Source organism: Diadema antillarum, unplaced genomic scaffold, assembly GCF_040938485.1.
Source record: "Diadema antillarum isolate AM-2024a unplaced genomic scaffold, OU_Dant_1.0 seq00001076_RagTag, whole genome shotgun sequence".
Classification (NCBI taxonomy): domain Eukaryota; kingdom Metazoa; phylum Echinodermata; class Echinoidea; order Diadematoida; family Diadematidae; genus Diadema; species Diadema antillarum.
Window position 1 is genome coordinate 1,483,841 of NW_027271899.1, and position 24,691 is coordinate 1,508,531.

Sequence of the window (24,691 nt, forward strand, 5' to 3'; positions counted from 1 at the left end):
CCTGCAGCTCGTCACTTTATTGAAGTTTTAAAGGGACACTTATAATGTTTCTTGTGGTATTGTGCTACCAAGTGTGACCTTTTACATGGCAAACTTAAGCTCTCCTGGGTTATGTAGGCCCGTGTCAAATATGTAGATTTTTCTCCTAAGGATCTTGTTTAGAGCGATTCAGTTTACTTATTCCTTGTTTACACATCTCAATTCATCTTGGACACATTTACGTATATTAAACATCGCAATGTAAAAGATTCGAGACTTATGCACGTAAGGCACACTGTATTCGTGAAATGTAAGTCTCTTCATATGACGGCAACTATCATAAGCTGATGTGGCTTTGAAATTTGGCTGTATGTTTATGCTTCACGAATCAGCATCACTATTCTCTTGCAAGAAATGAAGAGTACGTTTTCAAAAACAGATAAATCCATATTTGCCAAATGGAGATATTTGCGATTAAAGGTCAAGAAAAATAAAGAGAATAATAAGAAAATTTTTGCTTCTTTTGACCATAACTTCAAAAATGTACCTCTATATTATGTAGTGACCAATATATCATTTAAAAGGTATTATTTTGTACTTTTTTGACACAGATCGTACTTCAAAATCTTCAAAAATGGACTTATCGGTTTTTGCGAGCAAACCCTTCAAATATTTACTTATTGTTAAAATGTCAGTTACAAATACGACCAGCAAAAAAAATATTTGTTTTTATTCAATGTTGCGGTAAGACAAATTTCTCTGTAAATAATTACATAACATAGATTTTCTATACTGTATTATATTTATTGATAATATGTACTGTAAACTTACTATTAGTGTATATAGGATACCACTTTTGCGTGAGAACAAGTTCAAGACCGTCCTGTGTGAATTTCTACTATTGATGATCTCATGTTTGTTCACACGCACATTCTGTATGACTTGCCCTATTCCTTCCTTCCCTTCTTGTCTGCTTTCAGTAATTTGTAAGCAAATATTTATGATCATGTTATGGTCAATATGTTGCTCCTATATAAAATATGGATGAAATAAATCTATGTACACATAAAAATGTCCAATGTCGGTATTATTTACCTGACGAGTTTAATTCAGAATTTTCTAGCAACGAACATTCTCTCAGTATATTACACGTTAATGCTCGCAGTCTTCAAAGAAATTTTGAAAATATGCAATTATTGTTGTCTACGATAAATATGAAATTTTCAGTTATTGGTGTCACAGAAACATGGCTTAACGACAAATCTCCCCCTTTATATAACACAAGGATCCATATTGGGACCGTTATTATTTCTAGTGTATGTAAATGATATTTCAAACTCATCTAAGTCACTGCAATATATTATGTTTGCTGATGACACCAATGTATTTTGTTCCCATTCTGATTTTCATTCGCTCCTAAGAACTCTTAACACTGAATTACCGAAATTATCTATGTGGTTTAAGAGTAATAGATTATCACTTAATCTGAAAAAGACAAATTGTATGTATTTCTATAACAAGAAGCACAACAATGAAATGCAACATTTAAATATTATATTGGATGGTGTATTATTGGAACAAAAACAGAGTATTAAATTCCTCGGAATATATATAAATGAAAATATGAAATGGAATGTTCATGTACAATATATCTCTGATAAAGTATCTCGTAATGTTGGTATACTTCAAAAGTTAAAGTATTATGTCCCTCAGAATATTTTATTTATGTTATATAATTCATTGATATTATCGCACATTTCTTATTGCAACATTGTATGGGCAACATCAAAAAGCCACATTGATAGTATATTACTTTTGCAAAAGAAAGCAATACGTATATGCACCAACTCAGGTTATCGAGACCATTCAGATCCTTTATTCGCAGAATTAAGAACACTTAAGGTAAATGACATTAATTTTTTGCAAAACTCACTCTTTATGTTCCGCTTACATAATGGTCAGTTGCCATCTTCTTTTTACTCATTATTTCAATTAAATAAGGAAATACATTCTTATCCAACAAGACAATCTGATAAGTTTCACTTGCACAATCCCAAAACAGTGATGGCTCTGAAATCTGTCAGACACACCGGACCCGATGTTTGGAATTCTCTTCCTTCTGAAATTCGAAGTTTAAAGTCCACGTATTCTTTTAGGAAGGCTGTAAAAACGATGTTGTTATCTGAATGTCAGTAATTCCATTGTCATTGTTATATACACGAAATTCTTTCGTACAAATATCGACATAATTAATATATTATGTAATAATGATTATGTAACCGACCATGACCTGTATCAACTGTCCACCTGTACCTCGTTGAAGAAATATTTTGTCATGTCTTGCTAATCAGTGATACAGGTGATTTTATTTTGTATAAACCTTTAGTGAAAGCAGACAAGCCTCTCCCTTCCCTTTCTCCTTTCAACTATCCTATCTCTATGCAAGTCATCCCTCCCTCCTATTCTCCTTCCGATGTACATTATATATTATGTTATGCTACGGGGGCTGCACGCAAATCAAGCTACGCTTATGCTGTAGCCCCTCTGTATTATTCATTGTAGTATGTTTTGTTGTACTTTTGCTGTACATTGTACACAGGCAATGAACAAGAAAATACTTATATATATTGTGATATTTGTGTTTGTACATGAATGTGTATATGTACAATGATGATACAGAAACCAATAAATCAAATCAAATCAAATCAATGTTTATGCATGAACATATCTACAACTAAATAAAGTGACGAAAATGATAATCATGCATCCAATAATCATTACGTGATGTTTACCTATTACTAAGTAACCTTTAATCACGGCAAAACAATAATTCGATGTCCATTATTATGCATTTAGCGACCACTTACGTTTAGGCTTTCACCTCTTCTTCAATAATTATTACAGCTTATGACCCACTTCGCTTAACAAGTGGTAATTAGCTACATGTCATCATGGACAGACAGACAGAGAGAGAGGGAGAGAGAGAGGGGGGAGGGGGGGGGGGGACAGAGATGATCTTGCCCTGTCAACGGATTCGAATGGATGCCATTAACAAACCTAAACACTGGACGTTCGTATTAGGATCTCGGTCTCGACTAATTAATAGTCATATAGCACGATCGATACTTTCCGACTAATAGTATTGAGTCTTTTCCATAACTGTAGGCCCGACAGATGAATACACACACAAAAAAACCCAAACAAACCAAACGGAACTGGTAAAAAGTGGTTTGCATGGCCTTAATGAGTCGGAGCTGCTTTGGTTGCCTCGAATAAAGGAAGATTATATTGTGCAACAAACGGTGTCAGGCTTCGGTGTCGCCGACAAATAAAGTATTCTACGAACAATTCAGACACTATTATTTTGTGTTGATCTGTTGATTGAGTGACTCAATGTAGGTCTACTTTTCTTAAAGTAGGCAGAACTCAATTTGATGATATTGGTATTGCTAGGAACCAGAGACTTAAAACCATAAAAACCACTACATAATGAGATGTAGACTCTCTAATATGTCATGCAATACGATTCTTCGTAGATGACGATGACTTTGCCTGTAATTTTACCAGAAGCGCTCTCCCAAGGCTTGTACACCATTATGACGTCACAATCTTATTTCGTCACGGTAAAAGCTAACTTCGATCCAGCGCCCGCAGTAGGGTGGCAGGGTGGCAAACCGCTGCTATGCTGCTGAGACCAGTCAACTATGCGCGCAAACGCACAAAACCCCTACATCTACGACAGATCACGCAGGGCGCTTGAGAGTGGACAACCGCTTACACAGTAACATGAACTGTCGTCACGGCGTGGCGGAGATCATTATTTGCTTAGCCATTCTGTCAACCTCAAAAACTTTCACAAGCTAACAAAATCTCGACTGCGGTAAGTTTGCAGAGAAAGCCACTCCAATGGTCAGACATTTTCAAGAACTTGTCAGACATTCATTTTATTAACGTTATGAAAATATGTAGTATTTCATCTACGATGTTTGTTGGAAAGGATATACCTCACTCAACCCTGAATCATTCAGTCTGTGATTTCGAGACTCATTAAATGGTTTGCGTCATTGCTTTTTGTGCTTGTGTGTGTGTGTGTGTGTGTGTGTCCTTGTTTGTGTCTGTTTATTCTTGTAAAAGAATACGGGCATGCACTCTGATTTCGTTCTATAGAAAGAAGACAAGCAAGTTTGTCTTTGTAAAGTGTGTCAGTGTTTGACCAGAGCAATAACAGTCGCGTAGAACAGTTGAGAGTCATCTTAGTGGGCACTGGGCGAAAGCCTTGGTGTCACTTTTCATGTAGAACGCTCAATAGAGCTCACATCACATCATGGAAGTCGACGGCTCGATACGTAAGTTACCGTAAAATTTCTGTTAATGTGTGTTTCTTTTGTCATCATGTTTTTCGATAGCAGTTTGATGCGATTACATTCGTTTGGAGTAAGCTCAAAATCATTTGCGTTTCTTTTTGATGAAAGACATGCCATTCAATGTTATGTTTTCACTCTCGCTCTCGTTCTAGTGTAGGAGCATGGAGCTACTAACTTTAGTAGCTCCATGGTAGGAGGCGGGAGATACCATGAACATATATTCCTGTGCTGTATCTTTTGACAAACGCGTCAGAGTAGACACGGAATTGGCTCTTAAAATGGGATAGCCGCGGGCAAGGATTGAGGCTGGGAAAGAATGATGAAGTGGAGAACAATGATAGTTGAGAAGGTGAAGAATCTAATCGATTTACAAGGTAAAATAGGAAGCAGTGATGGTAATGGTGGCGGGGGGGGGGGGGAGAGGGTGGAGTGGGGCGATGATCAGATGTGAAAGAATAAACGGAGGATCATTAGTACTTATAGCGTGTTCAAATCTAGTGTTTTCATAATTTTGTAGCATTTTTCCTTTTATATTCTTATATCATGCCGTCCTGAAATATGTGAAGGTATATCCTATACATTGTGAATATTACTGTACTGTTGGTTGTTGGGTCAGTACAAGATTAGATAGTTTTAATGCATGTATGCATTCACATGACTCGTTTGACCAGAAAGGCAAAAAGAATCAACAAATCGTAGTATAAATTTGGTAAATTTATGAGTTTATGTCCTATTGGTTATTATTTATCGATTTATCTATTTTTTTTTGGCAGCGGGCGTCGCCCTGAAGTCGAACTACGTCATGCCGATAAATAAGATCGTCGTTGAATCCCTCGACGAGACCAACATGGACGACCTTCCCAAGAAAGATATGGCGTTGCCCACCGTGAGCGCGTCGACGGACAAGGCAGCCCTGCACCCGAGCAAGCCACCCGCCTATAGCACCACTTACCGCGATAAAATGTCCTTGCTCGCCATCTTCTACAAGTCTGTCCCCGATGGTATCGGTCTGGCTGGTATAAAGTACGCCTTTAACCCAGCTGAAGTCAGGTGGAGGAGGTAAGTATCACGTTGAAAACATGATTATCATGGATCGATACACATGATTGTACATGTAATATCTTGTCCATATTGTTCTCCTTTAGAAAACACACTCGTATATACACACACATTGATCTACATACTTATAGGAACATTAATTATCTTTCACTGATGTGTTTTATTAATGTGCTGCATTCGTTATTTATTGTATTATTTATATAGGTGATCTTGTTCTTTCAGTTTGTATATGCATACAATAATACCTGCTCGTCTTAATTTTGTATTTTTAGGGAATGATGTATTCTGATTAATCCTTAACCTGCTTCAACTCTTAGAGTCAAACAATTATTTACTCAGTTCCTTTCTTCACTTGACTTCCTTTTACATACATATGAATGAAGAAACAATGTAATAATAAACCCAATCAATTAATCAATCAATCAATCAGAATTAACAGTTTCCCTATGTAATATTGAATGGGTATGCGTATTCAAAACATAATTAAATGTCATTCAATGTCAGATAATAAATTGCGCTCTAAAAGGAAGAGAAAGCAGAACCTGGATTTTCCCTATTTCTGAACCCCCTCCGGTATTTCGTTGAATCCCGGTATTTTCCAATGCTAACATTGATACATTTCTTCACTTGATCGTAAAACATGTATAGGCCCTAAGATTTCCTCCTATACGAATAGGCAAGTTTCTTTTTATTAGTAGAACTCAAACTCCTATTCAAACCAAAAGTGGCAGTAAGAAGGAACAAATCATCAAGAGCCTTGGCGTAATTGTTACGAAGCTGGTGAGGGTGAAAATGTATCTTAAATCCATTGCACACAACACGATCAGACCGGTCGCACGACTAGAGAGGCGAGACGGGTCATACGACCAGTCGCACGACTCGACACCGCACACTGTACGATCAGACAAGACGGCTATTAAATCTGTGAGACAGTTCTGGCTTCAGTACGTTACACTGTAGCGTGATTTGCTGAAATTCCCCGACCGGTCGTGAAAATTCGACATGTCAAATCTCTACGACTGGCACAATGTTAGATCCAGTCTCACAACAGGAAACTAGCAATGCTGGTGACGTCACACTTCCAGTCTTGAGGTCGTATGACCGGGAAATCGTGGCAAAGTCGTGGTGGATGCGGTGATCTGAAGCAAACCAAAGAGGTACTCGCTCGACAAGTACCTCCTTACTATAAGCGTATTAGTGCTTATAAGTCATGAAGACCTTGTGGCTGTTACCTCATTGTGTTTAACGTTGGGATCAACAGATGTATAGTCAGAAACGAGACCAGGGTCCCGTTTCATAAAACTCATTATCAGCGATAACTGCCACATTTCTGTGACAAGTTTGTTCTTATCCAATCAGATGCAAGGATTTCAGTGGCTTATGACAACTATGCCAACTTGTCACTGATGACAAGTTTTATGAAACGGGGCCCAGATTCAGCTTGATGATTTTTACAACAAAATCTTACCGTTGTCTTATCTCGGATGGATTTTTTTAAGGGGGTGGGGGTGATCACAATTGAAATCTTCTGGAAAGTCCATGAGTTTAAAGTCGTCACCATTAGCTCATCCTTTATAATGAATGCAGCACGGACCAGAAGTACAAACAACATGCCGTACTTCGACTTACTCAAAAATTGTAGGTTCATCTGCGCTCTGAACATTGCATAATACACGATGAGACATAAGTGTGCTCAGGTGCTGTTTAATCCTCCCGCCTCGAGTTTTAAAGGAAGATCGAAACTTTCGAGAGAGCGTTAAGAACAGGTAGAGTAAACAACCAAGCCACATACCCTGAGGGGTAAACCGGCCAACTGTACAAAGACCTGCTCCGTTCCGAGAGAGGTGATTATTGATAACAATAGCGTCCGAACAATGGGAGGGAACTTGGAGGGCATTTGGCCAGAATAATGGGAGAATTCGGGAGATATTGAATGTAACGTCTCTTCGAGAAATCTGCATGACATTCAGAAAAGGCTGCGGATGTAAAAATCTAATTGGTATTGCATTGTGTTCATAGTGTGTATAGTATGTATCTTTATGGATGTATGTACGTGTAATATGTTTTGAGACTGTCTGAGTTTATTAAGTTATAATTTGTTATGAGTGCTAAGAAAACAGAACAGAAAGTCTTTGCCAGTATGAATTCTGATGCCATATACCACAAATTGTGTTCAAAATGTTTTAAAAATAAGCAAAATACGGCATTTTACACAATTAATTTAATTGAACAAAAAGACACTGTCCAGACCTTGACGACTTGATCTAATCCCTGAAAGCAAAATAATAAGTACGCTTTCTTGGACATGAAACGACTTTGATAACAGAAAAAAAGTGATTTATAACAAAAAAAAAAGATCTTCATAATTGCGCACTATGGTAATCAATGAATACGCGTGAGACCATGGAGAAATTTAACACTAATTCGAACGTTTCAATGAAGGTTCAGAGAATATGAACCACTTTTTATGAGTGAACATTTTCTGATAACTCTATCAGTCATTGCTGCAATAATCGGTGTGCAAGGATATATTTCTTGAATGAATCCTATTAAATACATGCTTGACGTGTCTGATTGCTTATTTGCATATAGGGTTTTTAATTAGATCAACATTTATAAACAATGTTATTCTTTTTTCTTGGTAGAACGTTTTGGCTGCTTCTTGTCTCGGCCGGGTTTGGTGTTCTCTGCTACCAAGTCACCGACAGGTGTATATATTACTCCACCTACCCAAAGAGTCTCGACGTCTCCGTCGAGTACGTGGACGAGCTCACTTTCCCCACAGTGGCCTTCTGCAACTATAACTCCTTCAGGTGACTGTAACAATCATGACTTTGGTTGATTACTACTGCATTGCAATCCTTACATGAATGACATCGTTTTCCTCATATCACATATTAAGCAAACCTGTTCGAGTGCATTTCTTTTTGGACATAAGAGCAACACTTTCATTCCTTTCTTAGAAAATATTGCTGTTATAAGTACAATGGGATTGCATAAAACGTATGTGACTTTACCGATCATTTTGTTATCTCACAATTTTCTATTGATCGTGTACACAAACACACACACATACATACACAAGACAAGAATTCAATGCTTCTGTTATCAGAGCGAAATGCGAAAACATGATGTTATTCCTGGTTGAATAACTTCAGAATGATAGATCGGTCAAATACAGTCTGATATCAGTATTTGACATTGGGGCGTAATTGCGATTGATTGAACAACTTGAAATGTAAAAATGTTATGAATTTGGCAAGTTTTCAATGGATGATATCAATAATCAATTTGCATATTCATATCAACTGTTCTAAAACTGTTTCCTGAAGAATAAGTGAAACTTCAAAATGTCATGACTTCCTTATCTTTCTTCCGATTATGATAAAAGATGTTCATCGTTGTGCTAAAAGAAATTTTCCCTTTTCAGACTGACTTTCAATTGCATTGATGTTTCTCCCCTTGAATTGCACTCATATTATGGTAAAAATTGACCTCATTACATTACGTCAGTTGTTTATTTTCATACGGTCGAAACCACTGACTTTTTTCCCAGTTGAAAGCATTGAGCACTTCAATAACCCATATTGTTCTGATTTGAATGAAACTATTGCTGTTCTATTTATTTAATGTCACATTCTAATCTATCAATCAATTTTGGGGTCAGCAGAATTATACTTTTTTTTTGTTCAAGGAAGTGTTCGAAATTTCGACATGATTATTATTTACAATGACTTAAGACAATTTCTGTTTCACACAATAGGTTGTCGCAGATTTATGGGACGGGAATGGATGTATTCTTTGAGGACATGTTCTACACTCCAACCACCTTTAATATGTCTAGCTATTACTCCAACTTGACAGCCGTCAATATGACTGACCTTTACGACGACTTTGGCCACGTAGTCGCGACTTCTGTTTTCCAGTAAGTTTGTCTATGTCTTTCAATTATTTATTCATTTATTCATTTATTCATTCATTCATCTATTTTCCAGTACGCATGACAATTTTTGAGGACGGATAAGGATTTGGGCAAGTTTCGCATGCGTCACCTGCTGGACCCGTTCTATTTACGTTTAACTTCCGTGTGACCTGCGTGCCAGGCGCGTGGGTGGCGAATGAGGGGTGACAACTCGGTGAAGGAATTCCTCTGAAGGAATTGCAGGAGTCCCACAGAATGTCATTATCTTGGTCGCATACGGGGACTGCGAAGTACCTGCCTGGGAGTTGCTTGCGAGGTGCTGCCGCTAAGGGCCTTCTACTAACGTTCTGCGTGGACCTCTGCGGGCAATCCCCGTGACTCATTAAGAAAAAGTTTTGGTCACGCTCAAAACTTTGTTGCGGGTAAATCGAACTTGCGCACCTCCTGGCAACTACGTGCGAGATACGCGCTAGGTTTTGTCAGGTGCGGACCAACTGCTGGGAGGTCCGGGTAGCATTTTTTTTCCCGCAAGTGAATCCACAAGGCTTCCCCAGACACGATGTGACAAGGTCTTGATCATGCTCAAAACTCGTGAGTCGCGGGGTTTGCCCGCAGAGTTTCACTCAGAACACCAGCAGGAGGCCCTTATAGCGACAGAACCTCGTTGGCAACTCCCACGCAGGTACATGGCAGCTGTAACGCAGGTACTTTGCTGTCACCGTATGTCGCTCGTAGCTGAAAATGCTCTCACGCAGGTCACACGGAATACGTCCACGCAAGTAGCAGGAAAATAGCGCGCGTCTAGCCATAAGACGCAAGTGCGTAACTCACCACCATCCTCGTCCGCCCGCAGAAAATTCTCTTGCGTGCTGGAAAACCTCTACTCGCAACAAGCCCGCGTAACTTGCACGGAAAGGTGTGACAGGGCCTTTAGGAATCGCTTGCAACATGTATAGTGCATGAGTGGAAGTGTGCGATGGGGATATTGATGCCACTGGCAGTCTGTTTCTTACTGTACATGTAGTCAATGCCAATTTGAGATGGAAGGGCCTATAAGATTTTAACGACATACACATAAGGGTAGTTTATTCTCAGAATTAGTACTTTTTTATGTGGTTACTGTTGAGTTTTTAGTGTCTTAGAAGGACATAAACACAACATAGATATCATGTTAGGTAAAACCCATGAATACATTTTATACTAGAACAGACTTACCTACACTGTATCTCCTTTGGTATAAAAAAGCTGTGTCATTATTTGATAACACGTTCTACAGTCAATTATTAACTTGATATGATTGTTTACTTGTTTCTTTCCTCTTGTATTTACAAAGAGTGAGAATGAATCAGGTAATACTCCCTCTTCAAAATGTGACGAGGAAAATCTTCGATTGGGGGGCCTGTTTTGTGTTCAACGATGCTGATGGTTCGCCGGGATTCACCGTCAGAGCTGCTGGTAAAAACAAAAAAAATCAATCGCATCTGAATGATTTATGTAAATAATTGTTTTATGTGAGCATGTGTGTGCGTATGCGTATGTGTTTGTGTGTGTGTGTGTGTGTGTGCGTGCGCGCGTGTGTGTGTGTTATAGGTGTGTGGCAATGATGTACTCTCTTAAGAAAAAAACGAGTGAAAACGTTCTCTTTTGAAGGAGTGAATAATAAAATTGAGTGACTTTAAAGTGATTAATTGGAGTGAATTCTGAGTCAAATCATTTATTTTCGCTAAATTTGGATTGACCTCAGGGATCACTTAAAGATTTTTTTAAGTGGTCCTTGAGGTCACTCCAAAATAAGTGAAAAAACAAACAAACATATTTTCACTCCAAATTCAGAACGATTTCACTCGAAATTCAGTATTTTCTAAAATTCACTCTTTCGTGAGTGAACGTTTCCGCTTGTCAGTATGTGGTACGACTGGGTGATTGCGTTTACTATAAGTGCAGAAGTAAGCATTAATTAGATACGTAAAACTTAGTCATCGTTGTGCTTTTTGCACAATTTGAAGTGGAATTACCCAAACCTATAACGGACATTGAATTTTATACTTAAAATGCGTATATTCTGGGAGGCCGCATTCAGAGTCGGTGTCTAAAATTAGTAATGGAAAAGACCTGAGATCTATTGAGTTAACTTAGAGACTTTACATAGTGTGCCAAACAAAGACGAACAAGCGCTACCTGTTTGTACGAGTTGGAAACAACAAGCATAGTAGGAACTGTGTCATCTGTGTCGTAGCTGTATGTAACTGCATCATTCATCATTTGCATTCTGGAAAACTCAAACCTTCTGCTCAAGAACGTGAAAATAAGAAGAAATTTTCATCGTCAACCATGTCATTATAAATCGAGAGCACCTTCTAGAAATGGCGCAGCGAACGATCACGGTTTAGTACAGTCCTTGATAGATTAAACTATGAGATACATCCCACTAATGATTTTAAAAAAAATCATATGCCACTATAAATTTCTTATGCGATGAACTGCTTTGGATTATTGCCGTGTCATGCTGTGATATCCAAATATTTTTAGCACCTGCTGTATGTGTTCAACAAGTGATCATTTCGCCGTTTTGTTTGCCCTTTCTCCGTTCATTCTTGTTTTTTCTTCTTCTGACTTTGGCTGTCCCCTCCGTCTTGTCAGAGAAAAGTTGGCATTAAACACTACACAAAATATCAACGACTTTCCACTCTTAGAAACAGTAGAAGCGTTGGTTATGCTGTGTGTCAGGTTCACAAGATCAATAGGTCATATTCAATATCATAATATGCACTCTGCAAAAAAAAGAAGAAAGTAAACACTTTTTAAAGTTTATATTTCTCATAGAATATTTAAGTAAAAGTTAATGTTTATGTATCATATGAAAGGTAATTTAATTGGCTATCATCCTGGTAGGTCCATAAAAAAGTATAAACTTTATGCACGAGTGAACAGCTTCGTGTTTCTCTTTAAAGGCATTAAAGTAAAAATTGCAAAAATTAACAAGTTGTCATTAATGCGTGCTCTTCATGAGTGCTCTTCCATGTTACAATCAGAACAGAAGACAAATTTAACACAAAAACATTGATTAAGTTGCAAAAAATAAAGGGCTATGATCTTCATAATATCTTTGAAGCCCAAAAGATAAAAAAGGCTAAAATGATAGAGCAAAATTAAGAATCTTCTGTCAAATCTAAATTCAAATGAAATGAGAGAAGAAGCAATATTATCAAAAAAAATTATAGAAATTTGAATTGATTTCTCAAATAGGAATATTGTAAATCATACTTGATTCTTAAATTTTCTCATGAATTCTTAAATTACTACATCAAAAAAATAAATAAAGATATTCTGTTCATTTATTTATCTTTGTGCCCTTGCTCCCAATGTCATCTGAAATTTGAGTTGACAGAAAATTCTGATTTTGCTCCTTTAGTTTTTCAACTTTGATTTCGTTCGAGGTTATAAACAGATAAAGGGAACAAAAACTTCATTCATGTCTCCCACTGCATTAAAGTGATCTTTTGCTATCATTGCTATCTTGAAAGGAATTTCAAAATGAAAGATAACATGTCAATTTCTGCAATTTTTACTTTAATGTGCCTGGAAGACAAAAACAAATGCGTTCATTCATGTGTAAAGTTTCCTTTTTTTATGGACCTGCTATAGTTTGATAGCCAATTGAATTACCTTTAATTTAGTATACAATACATGGATTGTCATCAAAATCTCCTATAAAAATATCAACTCGAAAAAGTGTTTACTTTCTTTTATCATCTTTTGCTAAGTGTATTATATCATACATTTACCCCAGGTAAAAGCTACGGTCTAGAGATCATGTTGAGCGTGGAGCAGTACGAGTATTTTTTGGAGCCAAGGCAACGCAACACGGCTGGTTTCCACGTTGCTGTGTACGACAGAGGGACCTTCCCACTCATCGAGGAGGCAGGCTTTGTGGTACACCCTGGCACACATACACTTGTTGGAATGGACATGCGAGAGGTAATATGTCCAGAATCACCCTCCTTTTTTAATCTTGTATTGATTTGATAATCAGCTAATGATATCGATTATTTCAAAATGCATGTTAGATTGCATCCCTTCATATCACTTGATTTTATTTAATGCGACTTATTTTCCGACAAGCTAAACCAATCCTTCGTTTTAATCAAGGAGAACAAAATTATTGAATGACATTTAGGCTTTTCTGTATAAGAAGCGAATGCAAAGAGAGATTCAGATCATCTATCCATTAATTATCTATTTATCTATTTAGCAACAGTAATTGAATGTTTTCAAAATTTATAACAAATCACAGTGAAGAAGGATGATGGCAGCTTCGCAAAAGAATGCATAATTGCTTGCTCAAGACGCAGAACAAAAGAAGAAAGCATATATAAGTTCTACACAGGAGAACTTGTTAAAGACCTAATAAAATGGTTTAGGCATTTTTTTCTCAATGATGTTATAATATTAAATGTTAAATTCTAAGTAATTCTATGGTTGTGCGGGGTTTTTTACTGTTCTGAATTTTGTTCTATATTTGTTAACATAATGGAGGCAATTTCCTCGGTTTTGGAAAACTTGCTATACTTTCGCCGCATGCGGCGCACTATCACTTCTAAATTGTGATGACGTCTAAGAACGGAGTCGTTCACGACCAGTCTAGCCGTAGCCAGCGAGCTGGCAAGGCTATGCTAGCGCAGCGCAGCGACAGCCGGCCGGCGGCTGCACTGGCTAGCGCTGGCGGGGGAGCGAGCTAGCGAGCGCATAGCAGGTGCTGCGCTGCACTATTGTCATTGGCTAAGCCTTTAGACAAAAGAATATTTAATGAACTGTATCGGATTTAATACCGCCAATAATACAGATTACAACTGTGGTACGCTTGGATATCCATTATTTTCGGCAAACTCGTGAAATAGGCCCCACCACTGCGTGTCTGTACTATTAATAGTAATACTACGGCGACTCGCCTGTTTCAGCCCCACCGTGTGGCGTTCATCTCGGTAGGTAAGCACGGCGGTGGGGCTGCCTTCCACAGTGAATACTCGTGAATGCGGCGAAAATGACTTCATAATATGGCCCTCGACTAATTTAACGGCCAATTTAACCATAAATACAACCCTACCTAACCCTAAACCCAAGGAGGACCTACCCTTGCTTGCTATAAACGCACGGGTACGGTGCACGCGCACTGCGGTGGGGCCTATTTCACGATAGCCCCACCACCACTGCGTGTCTGTACTAATACTACGGCGACTCGCCTGCTTTATAGGCCTAGACCTACTCGTGAATCCAGCCCCACCGTGGCATTCATCGGTAGATAAGCACGGCGTTTGGGCTTCCTTCCACAGTATGATTTTTAGCATAAAACAAAAACTACTCGACCAAAATTGACGATAATTCTTGGTATCGTTTTTCTTAGAAAATGGCGCATCTAAATTACTGATAACAAATATTGCAGAAACTGACTATGGGAAACTGGTTAGGCCTTTTTTTTTTGAGCCACGACCCACCCTGTAACAACATATCCCCCTTTAAACCGTTAGGCGTTAGAGTGTAGCCTCTGTACTACAATGTACTACCAAAGAACTACCAAAGATTCTGCTATTACTACTTGCTAGTCTATACTAGACCTAGTGCCGTAGTGGTAATAGTACTACTACTAGTAGTAGTACTAGTAGACTACTACTACTAGTAGACTACTATAACTACCAGTAGACTGCTACTAGATCTACTAGACTACTACTGGTAGTTTAACTTGTAAGCGAAGGCTGACGGGCCAGGCCACGGCCGGGACGCTCCCGCTTGCTTGCTGCGGCCGAAGTAGCCGCTCACTTTGTGAGCGAGCTGGGCCTGTTCTTCTAATCTACTTACTAGACAAACAGTTACAACTTACAATGTCAATCATGTAGAATACAGTATATCCTTTCTAAGGTTAAACTATATGGGGGCATACCAGACATACCACTCTGTATTTCCCAGGCGATCGTTTCCGTGAGGTCTATTCTCGGGCTTGGTGCCATGTTCATACGCTCATGCACTGGCAGCGGGGGAGATGCAGCTGGTTCATATCGGTAAGGAGCAGCCCCACGATAACGTTCTGGTTCATCGGCTGCCTCTCCCTCCCCATCTTCCCCTTCAACTTCATGTGCCTCCTCTTCTTCTCCGCTATCGTCAGAGCTGCAGTCTTCATCATCATCATCAATGTCGAAGTTTACCCATATAGGGGAAGACATTATGCTCGAGGTACCAGGTATCTGTGCAAGCTAACTTAGTGATATTTGTACGTGGTAATGCGTACATGTCGACAGTCAGTGGGTCGACCGGGAGCGCACATCCCGCGGGGCCCGGGCCTGGCCGGGCTAGCTATCGTGTACGCGCGTGTACCAAGCTAGTAATCTGAGTGCTTGTGCTGAGCGGCGTCTGCTAACTGAGCACAACTCCGTGCTTATACGTCATCAATCGGTTCAGGGGTGTTGGTCACGTGACTATCTTTTTCGCAAAAGCTGCAACGGGGTCCTCCAAAAATGTGATATTTGGGGGAGTTTCTAGAAGCGATAAAAACCGGAACGACACTGACAACATATTTACATTGATAATCATGACATATATTTTACATTTCTTTTGCATATTAAAACATTTTACAAGCATTTTATTAGGTCTTTAAGAAAGTGGTATTGTAATGAAATTACATGGCTCAATTCCTGAAATATGTGAACCTCTATGTCATCATCCTCGTTCAGTGTAATTTTTCATGGCTTTTTTTAGGGTAATTGTTTATCTGCTCAAGGACCATTAAAAAAAAATCCAAAGTGTATACATGGAGCTGCCGATTTATGTACTACACAATTTGAAATTATGAAGAATGTCTCAACTTCCCCTATAACAAAGATAGTCGTAATAGTAGTCAAGGTAATAAGAAGCCATGCAATAACGAGCTTTTTTTTTTTTTTTTTTTTTACTTTATAGGTGACAAATCTCGAACCACCACACGGGGAGTGCAAGAACAAAACGCTGAATTACTTTGATTATTATGGCCACATGGAATGCAGGGCGGAATGTCAGCTCGATTTCTTCGTGAATACTTGCGGCTGCAAAGTGCTCGCAGAGCTCGGTGAGCAGCCTAGACCCAATATCATGCTGTTGTTGACTCTTCCCCCTTTTCATTGATGCATAAACGTTGATGAAATTAATCATGATGGCATTTTTGTATGTTGAAAAGTACAATTAGAGATGATAGTAAAAAACCTTTCAACTGTTATGATGAATGTCAATTTCGATACTCCTTTGCAATCGTCATTATGATACGCCTAATTGTCTTTTTTATTTGTTTTTGCAATAAGTATCTTTACCCTCATTGTCACCATTATTCTATTTTTTTTTCAATTCCCCCAATCGTTGATGGGCAAAAAGCTTTTTCGTCATTTTAATCAAAAAAGCATTTCGAAGGGACCATCATTTGAACTGATCTGCTGATTTTGCAGGTAATGCACGGGAATGTACGGCTTGGGAATACTTCACCTGCATAATACCGAATTTTTGTGAGTATAAATGCGGTTTTCTCTCTCCCTCACACACACACACACACACACACACTCTCTTTAAGGATGGGTATACTGATCATGATTAGACGATTTGTCGTGTATACAGTATGTTCTTGACAACAAGTGTAACACAAGTTATCTTGTTAAGTCATGAATTTCCAGAAATTATATCTGCGGTTTGAAATTTTATCATGATTTTATCACATTTTGGTCACAAAATTCATCCTCTCTTTCATTTCATTTCATGTCATTTATTTTTCGTTGTCAACATAGACTGTCAGTGTACAAAATACGGCATGAAGAAAAGCATTTTACATATTTTACATGCATCGAAATATAACATTGTAAACACAATGAATTGAGAAGACAATAAATTGGTGTATTTACTGCATAATTTTGAAAATATTGAAAATGGAAGGGAAGATAGAAAGGCAGAGATTGTAATATAAATTCCCCTTAAAACCATTATTAATAAGGCACAAAAAAAACCTTATTACCATAAATGGGCAGCGAAAGTATAGATATAGTGACTACAACACATGAGACATTGACAATTTGCTCCTTACCTATCTGTTGGATAGTGATTAAGTGAACTTGAATAAATCTCCACGTCATGATAGGTAATTTCAACTATTTCAGAACGTTGGGAACTTTGACCTTTCACACTTTAATCGTTTGTTTGTTTTTCCTTCTTCTTGTTGTTTGTGTGTTGTTGTTGTTTTTTTTCCTCTTTTTTTTTTTTGGGGGGGGGGGGGGGGTAGGGGGCTGCGGGATCAATACGTAGTACTCCTCCACCCCCCCCCCCCCCACGTGATGTAAGTGGAGATGCCGCGCATTGGCTGGTATTCGCGATTTCGTGCATGTTACACCATTGTAGAAAAATCCTCCAGTGCCATGCATCTCCACTAACGCATTCGCACCTGTGCAAAAATGATTCATATTTGCATGCTATTGAACACAGGCACACAGACGCAAATTTCACATCTTACGCTATCAACTGTTTGCCGGATTTCCTTTGATTGCATATTTTGTATCTTATTTCCTACTGCGCCTGGAGGAAGATATAAGAAGAATAAAGCCTCAAACAATTAAATACTCAATGGAATTTCAATCAAAACGCTGCATTCAAAAATCCATTTGCCGCTTCTTACTTTAAAGTGTGACCAAAGAAAATTGACATTTCTTCTTCATGATTTATATTGCTTTACAGACGTATTTATTCTGGACACCAAATGTGATTGTCCAGTACCATGTGCAAGTCGAAACTACGATCCGTTTCTTTCAGTGGCCAGGTACCCTTCCAACTATTATTCGTCGGTGCTGGCATCCCAGTATAACGTGGACGCCACCCTGTTTCAGTGAGTGCCAATGGATCCCTTTTTTTTTAGGGGGGGGGGGGGTGCACGTCACGAGCTCGGCACCCAGAAGTCATACACCCCACGAGTTATGTAGCTTACGAGTCAGAGCCCTCGAATCATACAGCCCATGTGCTAGACATTAAAATGAACAAGGCCAATGAGTTCGACATCATGGCCACTAGCTATTCGGTCCACCAGCTCGACATTAGACAAACAAGGCCCACGAACTTGACAATAGGCGAAAAAGGCCCACGAAACCGGCATTTATCGAGGGGCTTAGTTTGCGCAGTATCGGTCTCGTGGGCCCTGTTAGCCTAGTGTCGAGCTTGTCGGTCTATCATTTCATGTAATTATTTCTTTTTGTTTCCACTTGGTATTTTCCTTATTTTCCTGGTGTCGAGCTCATAAGCCTTTGAATTGGCCTTGTGCTGAGTTCATTGACCTTATTTGCCAAGCGTTGATGGTGATGGGCTGTATGACTTGTGGGTGTCGGATGACGCCTTTTTTAGCCCATTTCATCTAAGACTGCGCTTCTCAACCTTTTTCAGCTCGAGGATCACTTTGGCTCCTACAAGCCGTTTGGAAGCCCATTGTTACATATGACATGATTCTTCAAGATAATGAATTTCTTCTATTCAATTTTTAGCCGATGTGGCTGCCCAACGGTTAAGAAGGACGGATCTTTGATATGAATCCCCGATGATCTAAATACATGTACATTGCAAACCCAGTCAAGGTATGGATTAATGGGAACATTTCAAAAGGACTTAAAAACATGACTTGCTCATAACAGCCTCATAAGCTCCACGAACGACTTCAACTAGCATAATCGAGGTGAACTCTGAATAATTGCTCTCGTCAAGACATAAAATAATTGAATTTACGATCACAGAATAACAGCATACTAAGCCATAAACTAGCTGTCACAGCAAGCTTTTAAAAAGTTCAAACAGTTACTAATGACGCCTTTAACATTAGGGCAAAACTAGATTATCTACTTGGATTGCTTGGTGATGCTGTTATTCCTAGGGCAACTAACGGTACGCACATATGTACAGAGCTACCAAGTCTCACGCATTCTGCGTAAGACTCAAGCATTTAGGGGCCATCTCACGATCTCACGCATGACACCCATTCTTCTCACGCATCGGCGAAGTCTGCAACTTGGGCCTATAATGATGAGCATAGCTCAAAGATTAAAGTGATTGTTGCAATTGAAGGTATATTTCCCTTTTGTCTTTCAAAATAAGGTAAAAGTTGTCACTTAAGTATGCTAAAAATTGAAAAAGCTCCCTACCGTGAGAGGCCACAGGGGTGAAAAAACCCTCCCACACCCTTGCTCGCGCGCACATTCGCATGCCGAGATGCCGAGTCATAAAAATCTCACTCATACATTTTTTTTTTGAACTTGGCATCCCTGCATGTAACAAAATCTTAAGGCCGTGTCACACCTTTCCGGGCAAGCCTTGCGTGCGACTTGCAAAGATCAATTTTGACTACCCGGAGGTCCCCGTAGATGAGCCGCACATTACAGTACTTAGCACGTATCTCACCCGTAGTCGCCCGGAGGTGCGCACGCAAAACGCTTTACCCGCAACCATGTTTAGGTCCTGTCACACCTTTCCGGGCATGCTACACGGGCTTGTCGTGTGTTGGGATTTCGAGGATACCGGAAATTTCCGAGGACGCACAAGGATTTGGGCGAGTCAGTGCATGTGTCTTACTTGCCGGACGTGTTCTACTTTAATTCTACTTGCGGGTATACTGTGTGACCTGTGTATCAGTCGCGTGGGTGCTGACAACTCAGTGAAGGAATTCCTCTGAAGGAATGGCAGAAATCCCACTGAATGTCATTATCTTGGCTGCATACGGGGTGTCAGGGGGAACTTACTGCGCTCATTCCTACTCTAGTATAAACCACGTAAATAACACAGCGTGAAGATTTTTGTGTTGGATTCAAAATGCAATAAACAGAAATTTAGTTCCTCTGCGGGTTCTATGTTTTCTGACAAATCTCATCATAACGCAATGCAACATAAATAAATTATCTGCTTATATACTTAAATCAAATATTCCACTGAATTCATTAGATTAAATCGACCTCATCAAACTCCCTGTTACAATTACACTACACTTGTACTACTGCCTACGGAGCTCCTGTAACTATCAACTGTCAGGCGTTTTCTTGCCGAGTTCTGTGTCCTATGACGTCGCTGGAGGGCGCCCTCGTGCGTCTTGTAGATCGCTAGGGTGCAGCGTCGGTGCCGACGTCGACCAGTCTGGCCCGGCCAGTGATGACAGCGTCTCTGTTGACGACCGTGACTGTGTCACCGAGCAGCGGCTGGTCCCGGACTCAGCTCGTAGTAGTGCGGCTGTCTCAGCTCGTAGCAATACAAGGATGCAGAGTTATTTCTGCCCTGCACCCGCGCGGAGAGTTGCCGTCTGCCCTCGGAGTGGTCGTCCAGTACCCAGTCTGCCAATTCAGCAGCAGCAGGAATACTTTAGACTCGGAGTATCACAGTTTCAATTTCTCTCTCGTTTTCTCCCTCACAGCCTTTTAGCTCGGATCTCAGCGGAGTCTTATCCTGGATTCCCTCCTATTTCGACGAGCCTGGACCCTTCCTAATGGGCACAAACGGTCTTTCCTCTCTCGCGTCGGATTAGCTTCTCCTCTCTTATTCCTCCTTCACAGCTATTTATCTTCTCTCCCGCTCCCTCTCTCGCTCTTAACCTTGCATACATTATCACTCGCCAATCAGTGCGATTCCCTTAATTCTAACCTTTCACTCCCATACCAATACAATAATAATTAACCTGTAATCTGACTACTCACTGTCACTTACATTCTCTTTATTCAAATACCGGGGTGCGGCCTTTATTGATAACCAAATGAATCATAACAAAATTCGCGGGAAACCCAGCCAAGCATTTCTTACCGTGCTGCGAGAAGGGTGCAGCTTGCAAACCCTCGATCTCGCCAGCTGTTGGCCTAAAAATTCTTTCTACCCAGACAGTAGCCCACCGTAAACAAGAGGGTAGGAGAAAAGGAGAGAGAGAGAGAAAAAAAAAAACTTCCGTGCCGTTTACCTCTGACACGGGGACTGCGAGGTACATGACTATGTGTGGGAGTTGCCTACGAGGTGCTGCCGCTACGGACCTCCTACTGGCGTTGTGCGTGGACCTCTCCGGGCATTCCCGCGACTCACCCGGAACAAAAAAAAATTGGTCAAGCTCAAAACTTGGCTGCGGTTAAATGGGACTTGCGTGGGCACCTCCGGGCAACTACAGGCGAGATACGCGCTAGGTACTGTCAGGTGCGGACCAACTGCGGAGAGCTCCTGGTAACAAATTCGTCAAGCCGCAAAAATTCCCCAGATACAGTATGACAATGCCTTGAGCATGCTTAAAACTTGTTCCGAGTGAGTCGTGGGGTTCGCGCGCAGAGGTACACGCATAACACTAGGAGGAGACCCTTACCGGCAGCACCTCGCAGGCAACTTCAACTTAGGTACTTCTCAGTACCCGTACGTCGTTCGTAACAGAAAACGGATCGGTTTCAAGGCTATCACGCAGGTCATATGGAATACACGCAAGTAGAATGTAAGTAGCACGAGTCTAGCAGGTAAGACACAAGTGCGAAACTCGCAAACGTTCTTGTACGCACGCGGAAAATTATCCTTCGTGCTGGAAAACCCTTCTCGCAACAAGCCCGTGTAGCTTGCCCGGAAAGGTGTGACACGGCCTTTACGGTCTTACAGAGAACGTAAAGAAAGTAGAGTTTCATATTACAAACTCTTTTCAAATAAGCGTTAAAGTTTTGACTCATGTTTTTCCTCATTATATGTAATGTGAATATGTATATGTTTATATGTATGTTCGTGTATATATATTGCACGTCTCATAAACAGTAGGCCCTATATAAAGTGATGGAGTTTTTTTTGTCATCATTGACACTGGTTTGAATTTAATTCCATGTGTACAGAGATAACATCGTATTGGTCAGCATCTTCTTTCGAGATATGAGCGTCCAGAAGGTCTCCCAACAAATTGCCTACAGCTTCTTCAGCTTACTATGTAAGTTTTATCGTGTTATGATTGCTTCTTTACTCTCTCTTATAAAAGAAAAATCAAATAAACACATTTTCCAAAACGGCTCTAGATTTCAACAAAGATTAGATAAATAACAGTGCTGTATTGATCAATGATTGCACTGATTTGCCACAGTTTCGACGTCGTAAAAAGTGAGAAAAAAAAGTGACTCCTACTTGTCGCTCACGAAAAAAAAGAGAAAAAACTAGAAATGTCGCTATGGCGACTGGTATGCCTCCGCCATAATTAACGATTCTTCTAACAGGTCTATAGTACATGTGGACAATGTGTGATTACATTTTCACCAAATTTTCAAAATGTTAAAATGACATGTTTGTCACAAATGTATTGAATGTTCACCTTCCTTGACCTACATGTATGTTTAATTGGATGAATAGGAGAGTATGTATTTGGGGACTTAAGAACTTTAACTTGACTTTGACCCTTTCATAAGTTTATGCACTGAGCAATTTTCAAGGTATGGAGAAAAGTGCAATTTATGTATTGAACAGTAAATTATCATTTCCATCTGGCCTTTGATTTATAAGAGAATCACTGTCAGGCAGAACATACATAAATACGTATTAAGTTTCAAGATAACTTGAGCCACTTCCGAGATATGGAGAAAGAAGTAAGTTCAGCACGTTCACTTGATCTTTGACCTTTTGACCTTTGACCTTCTTGGCCAAAAAAAAAAATCCTAGAGAATCTCTATTGGGTTATACATGCATACATCAAGTTAAAAAAAATAGTCCTGCTGGCATTGCATAAATATAAGGAAAATAGTAAAATTTTGAAGTATTGCCCTTGACCTTTGACCCCTGACCTTTGACCCCATGAGCCCCAATTCCCTAGATAACCACTGCTGGTCAGTACATGCTTATATACTATGTTCCATGAAGATACCTTGAACAATTTCCAGGATCTACAGAGAAAAAAGTGAAATTTCAACATTTTACTTGACCTTTTGACCTTTGACCTTTTGATCTCATGACCCAAACTTTCACCAGAGAATCCTAATTGGGTGATACATGTAAACACTAGGTTTCAAGAAAATATCTTCAGGCATTGCATAGATTTGGTGGATAAAGTGAAATTTTATGTATTTGACCATGACCTTTTGACCTTTGACCTTGAGCATGTGCACCCAAAAGTCGATAGGCTCAACTTTACCCCCTAATACACATACATGTCAAGTTTCATCAGGATACCTCAAAAGGTTTTTATAGTTACCCTGTCCACAAAATTCATTACGGACGGACGGAAGGACGGACGGACGGACAACCCGAAAACATAATGCCTCCGGCACCACTTCGTGGCGGAGGCATAAAAACACAAGAAGAATTAACACGTCAGAAAATAATCATGATCATTTTAACGGCTCCATGTCTATAATGGTCGAATAGATACAAAGGGTTGTAACTGTCGTTCAGTTATAATCAGTGTGCCTTGATAATTCTTAGTAATACTTCCAAAGAAAGTGTGTGTTTTTCGATCGATAATACTTATCACATGCTGATGGTCTTCTGCAAGCAACGTAGTTTTTTATGATAATTAATTTGATATAACAATTTCAGTTTCATAATTAGCTATATTGGTTGAGCTTTTGTCTCCTTTTTGTTCTTATTCTCTAGGTGACATTGGTGGCGCCCTTGGATTGTGGCTGGGAGGCAGCATTCTTACCGTGTTCGAGGTTTTCGACCTCTTTGGACACTCAGCGTACGTGTACTCCAGGCGTGGTACGAGAGGGAGTTAGCCACAACCCTGCTCGTCACTATATTGAAGTTTTAAAACGAACACTTTCAAATGTTACTGGCAGTATTGTGCGACCGATTCTAGTTTTCCTATAATATAGGAACCAGTCAAATTCAAAGATTTCTACCCAGAAAACCCAGCTATGAGCGATTCAATTCACTTGTTTAATTTAGCTTACACACATTTGCCTACATTCACTAGCGCAATGTATCTTTTTTTTTTTAATTCAAGTGTACAAACTTTGCAACCAAGGCAAATCGTATTCATGAAACGCGAGTCTATTAATATATTCCCAACTGTCATAAGCTAATGTGACGGAGCAAATTCATCTAAAAGTATTTCGAATTTGCATTGTTGAATATTTCCACCAATGGAGATTCATCACCTGTTCATTTCAAAGCTTTCTTAAGCGTTGTCTTGGTTGTTGCTATGTGAGGCTAGCCCAAGCATAACTTGCTTTGCTGTCAGGAACTACGTTTGAGTTTGTCAGAAAGTTATACAGGGAAATTTGACATGCCGTGACATCATTCAAAGCTGTATGTACGTCATGATGAAGGACATGGAGCCAGACTTTACTTTGCAATGGTCGATTACCTTTAATGCTTTTTGTTTGCCTGATCATGCGCTGGGTGTGTGTGCTTT

At 39.6% G+C, this 24,691-nt stretch overlaps 1 protein-coding gene across 1 annotated transcript; it reads left to right on the top strand.

Moving 5' to 3' along the window:
• The first annotated feature begins 4,303 nt into the window (after nt 1–4,303).
• LOC139743408 (acid-sensing ion channel 1C-like) lies at nt 4,304–24,050 on the top strand. Its single transcript, XM_071653893.1, has 11 exons — nt 4,304–4,325; nt 5,117–5,402; nt 8,048–8,215; nt 9,166–9,327; nt 10,658–10,779; nt 13,115–13,302; nt 16,273–16,417; nt 16,788–16,859; nt 18,058–18,205; nt 22,188–22,279; nt 23,929–24,050. Exons 1-11 carry the CDS (start codon nt 4,304–4,306, stop codon nt 24,048–24,050), a joined length of 1,527 nt encoding a protein of 508 aa, XP_071509994.1.
• The last annotated feature ends 641 nt before the right edge of the window (nt 24,051–24,691 follow it).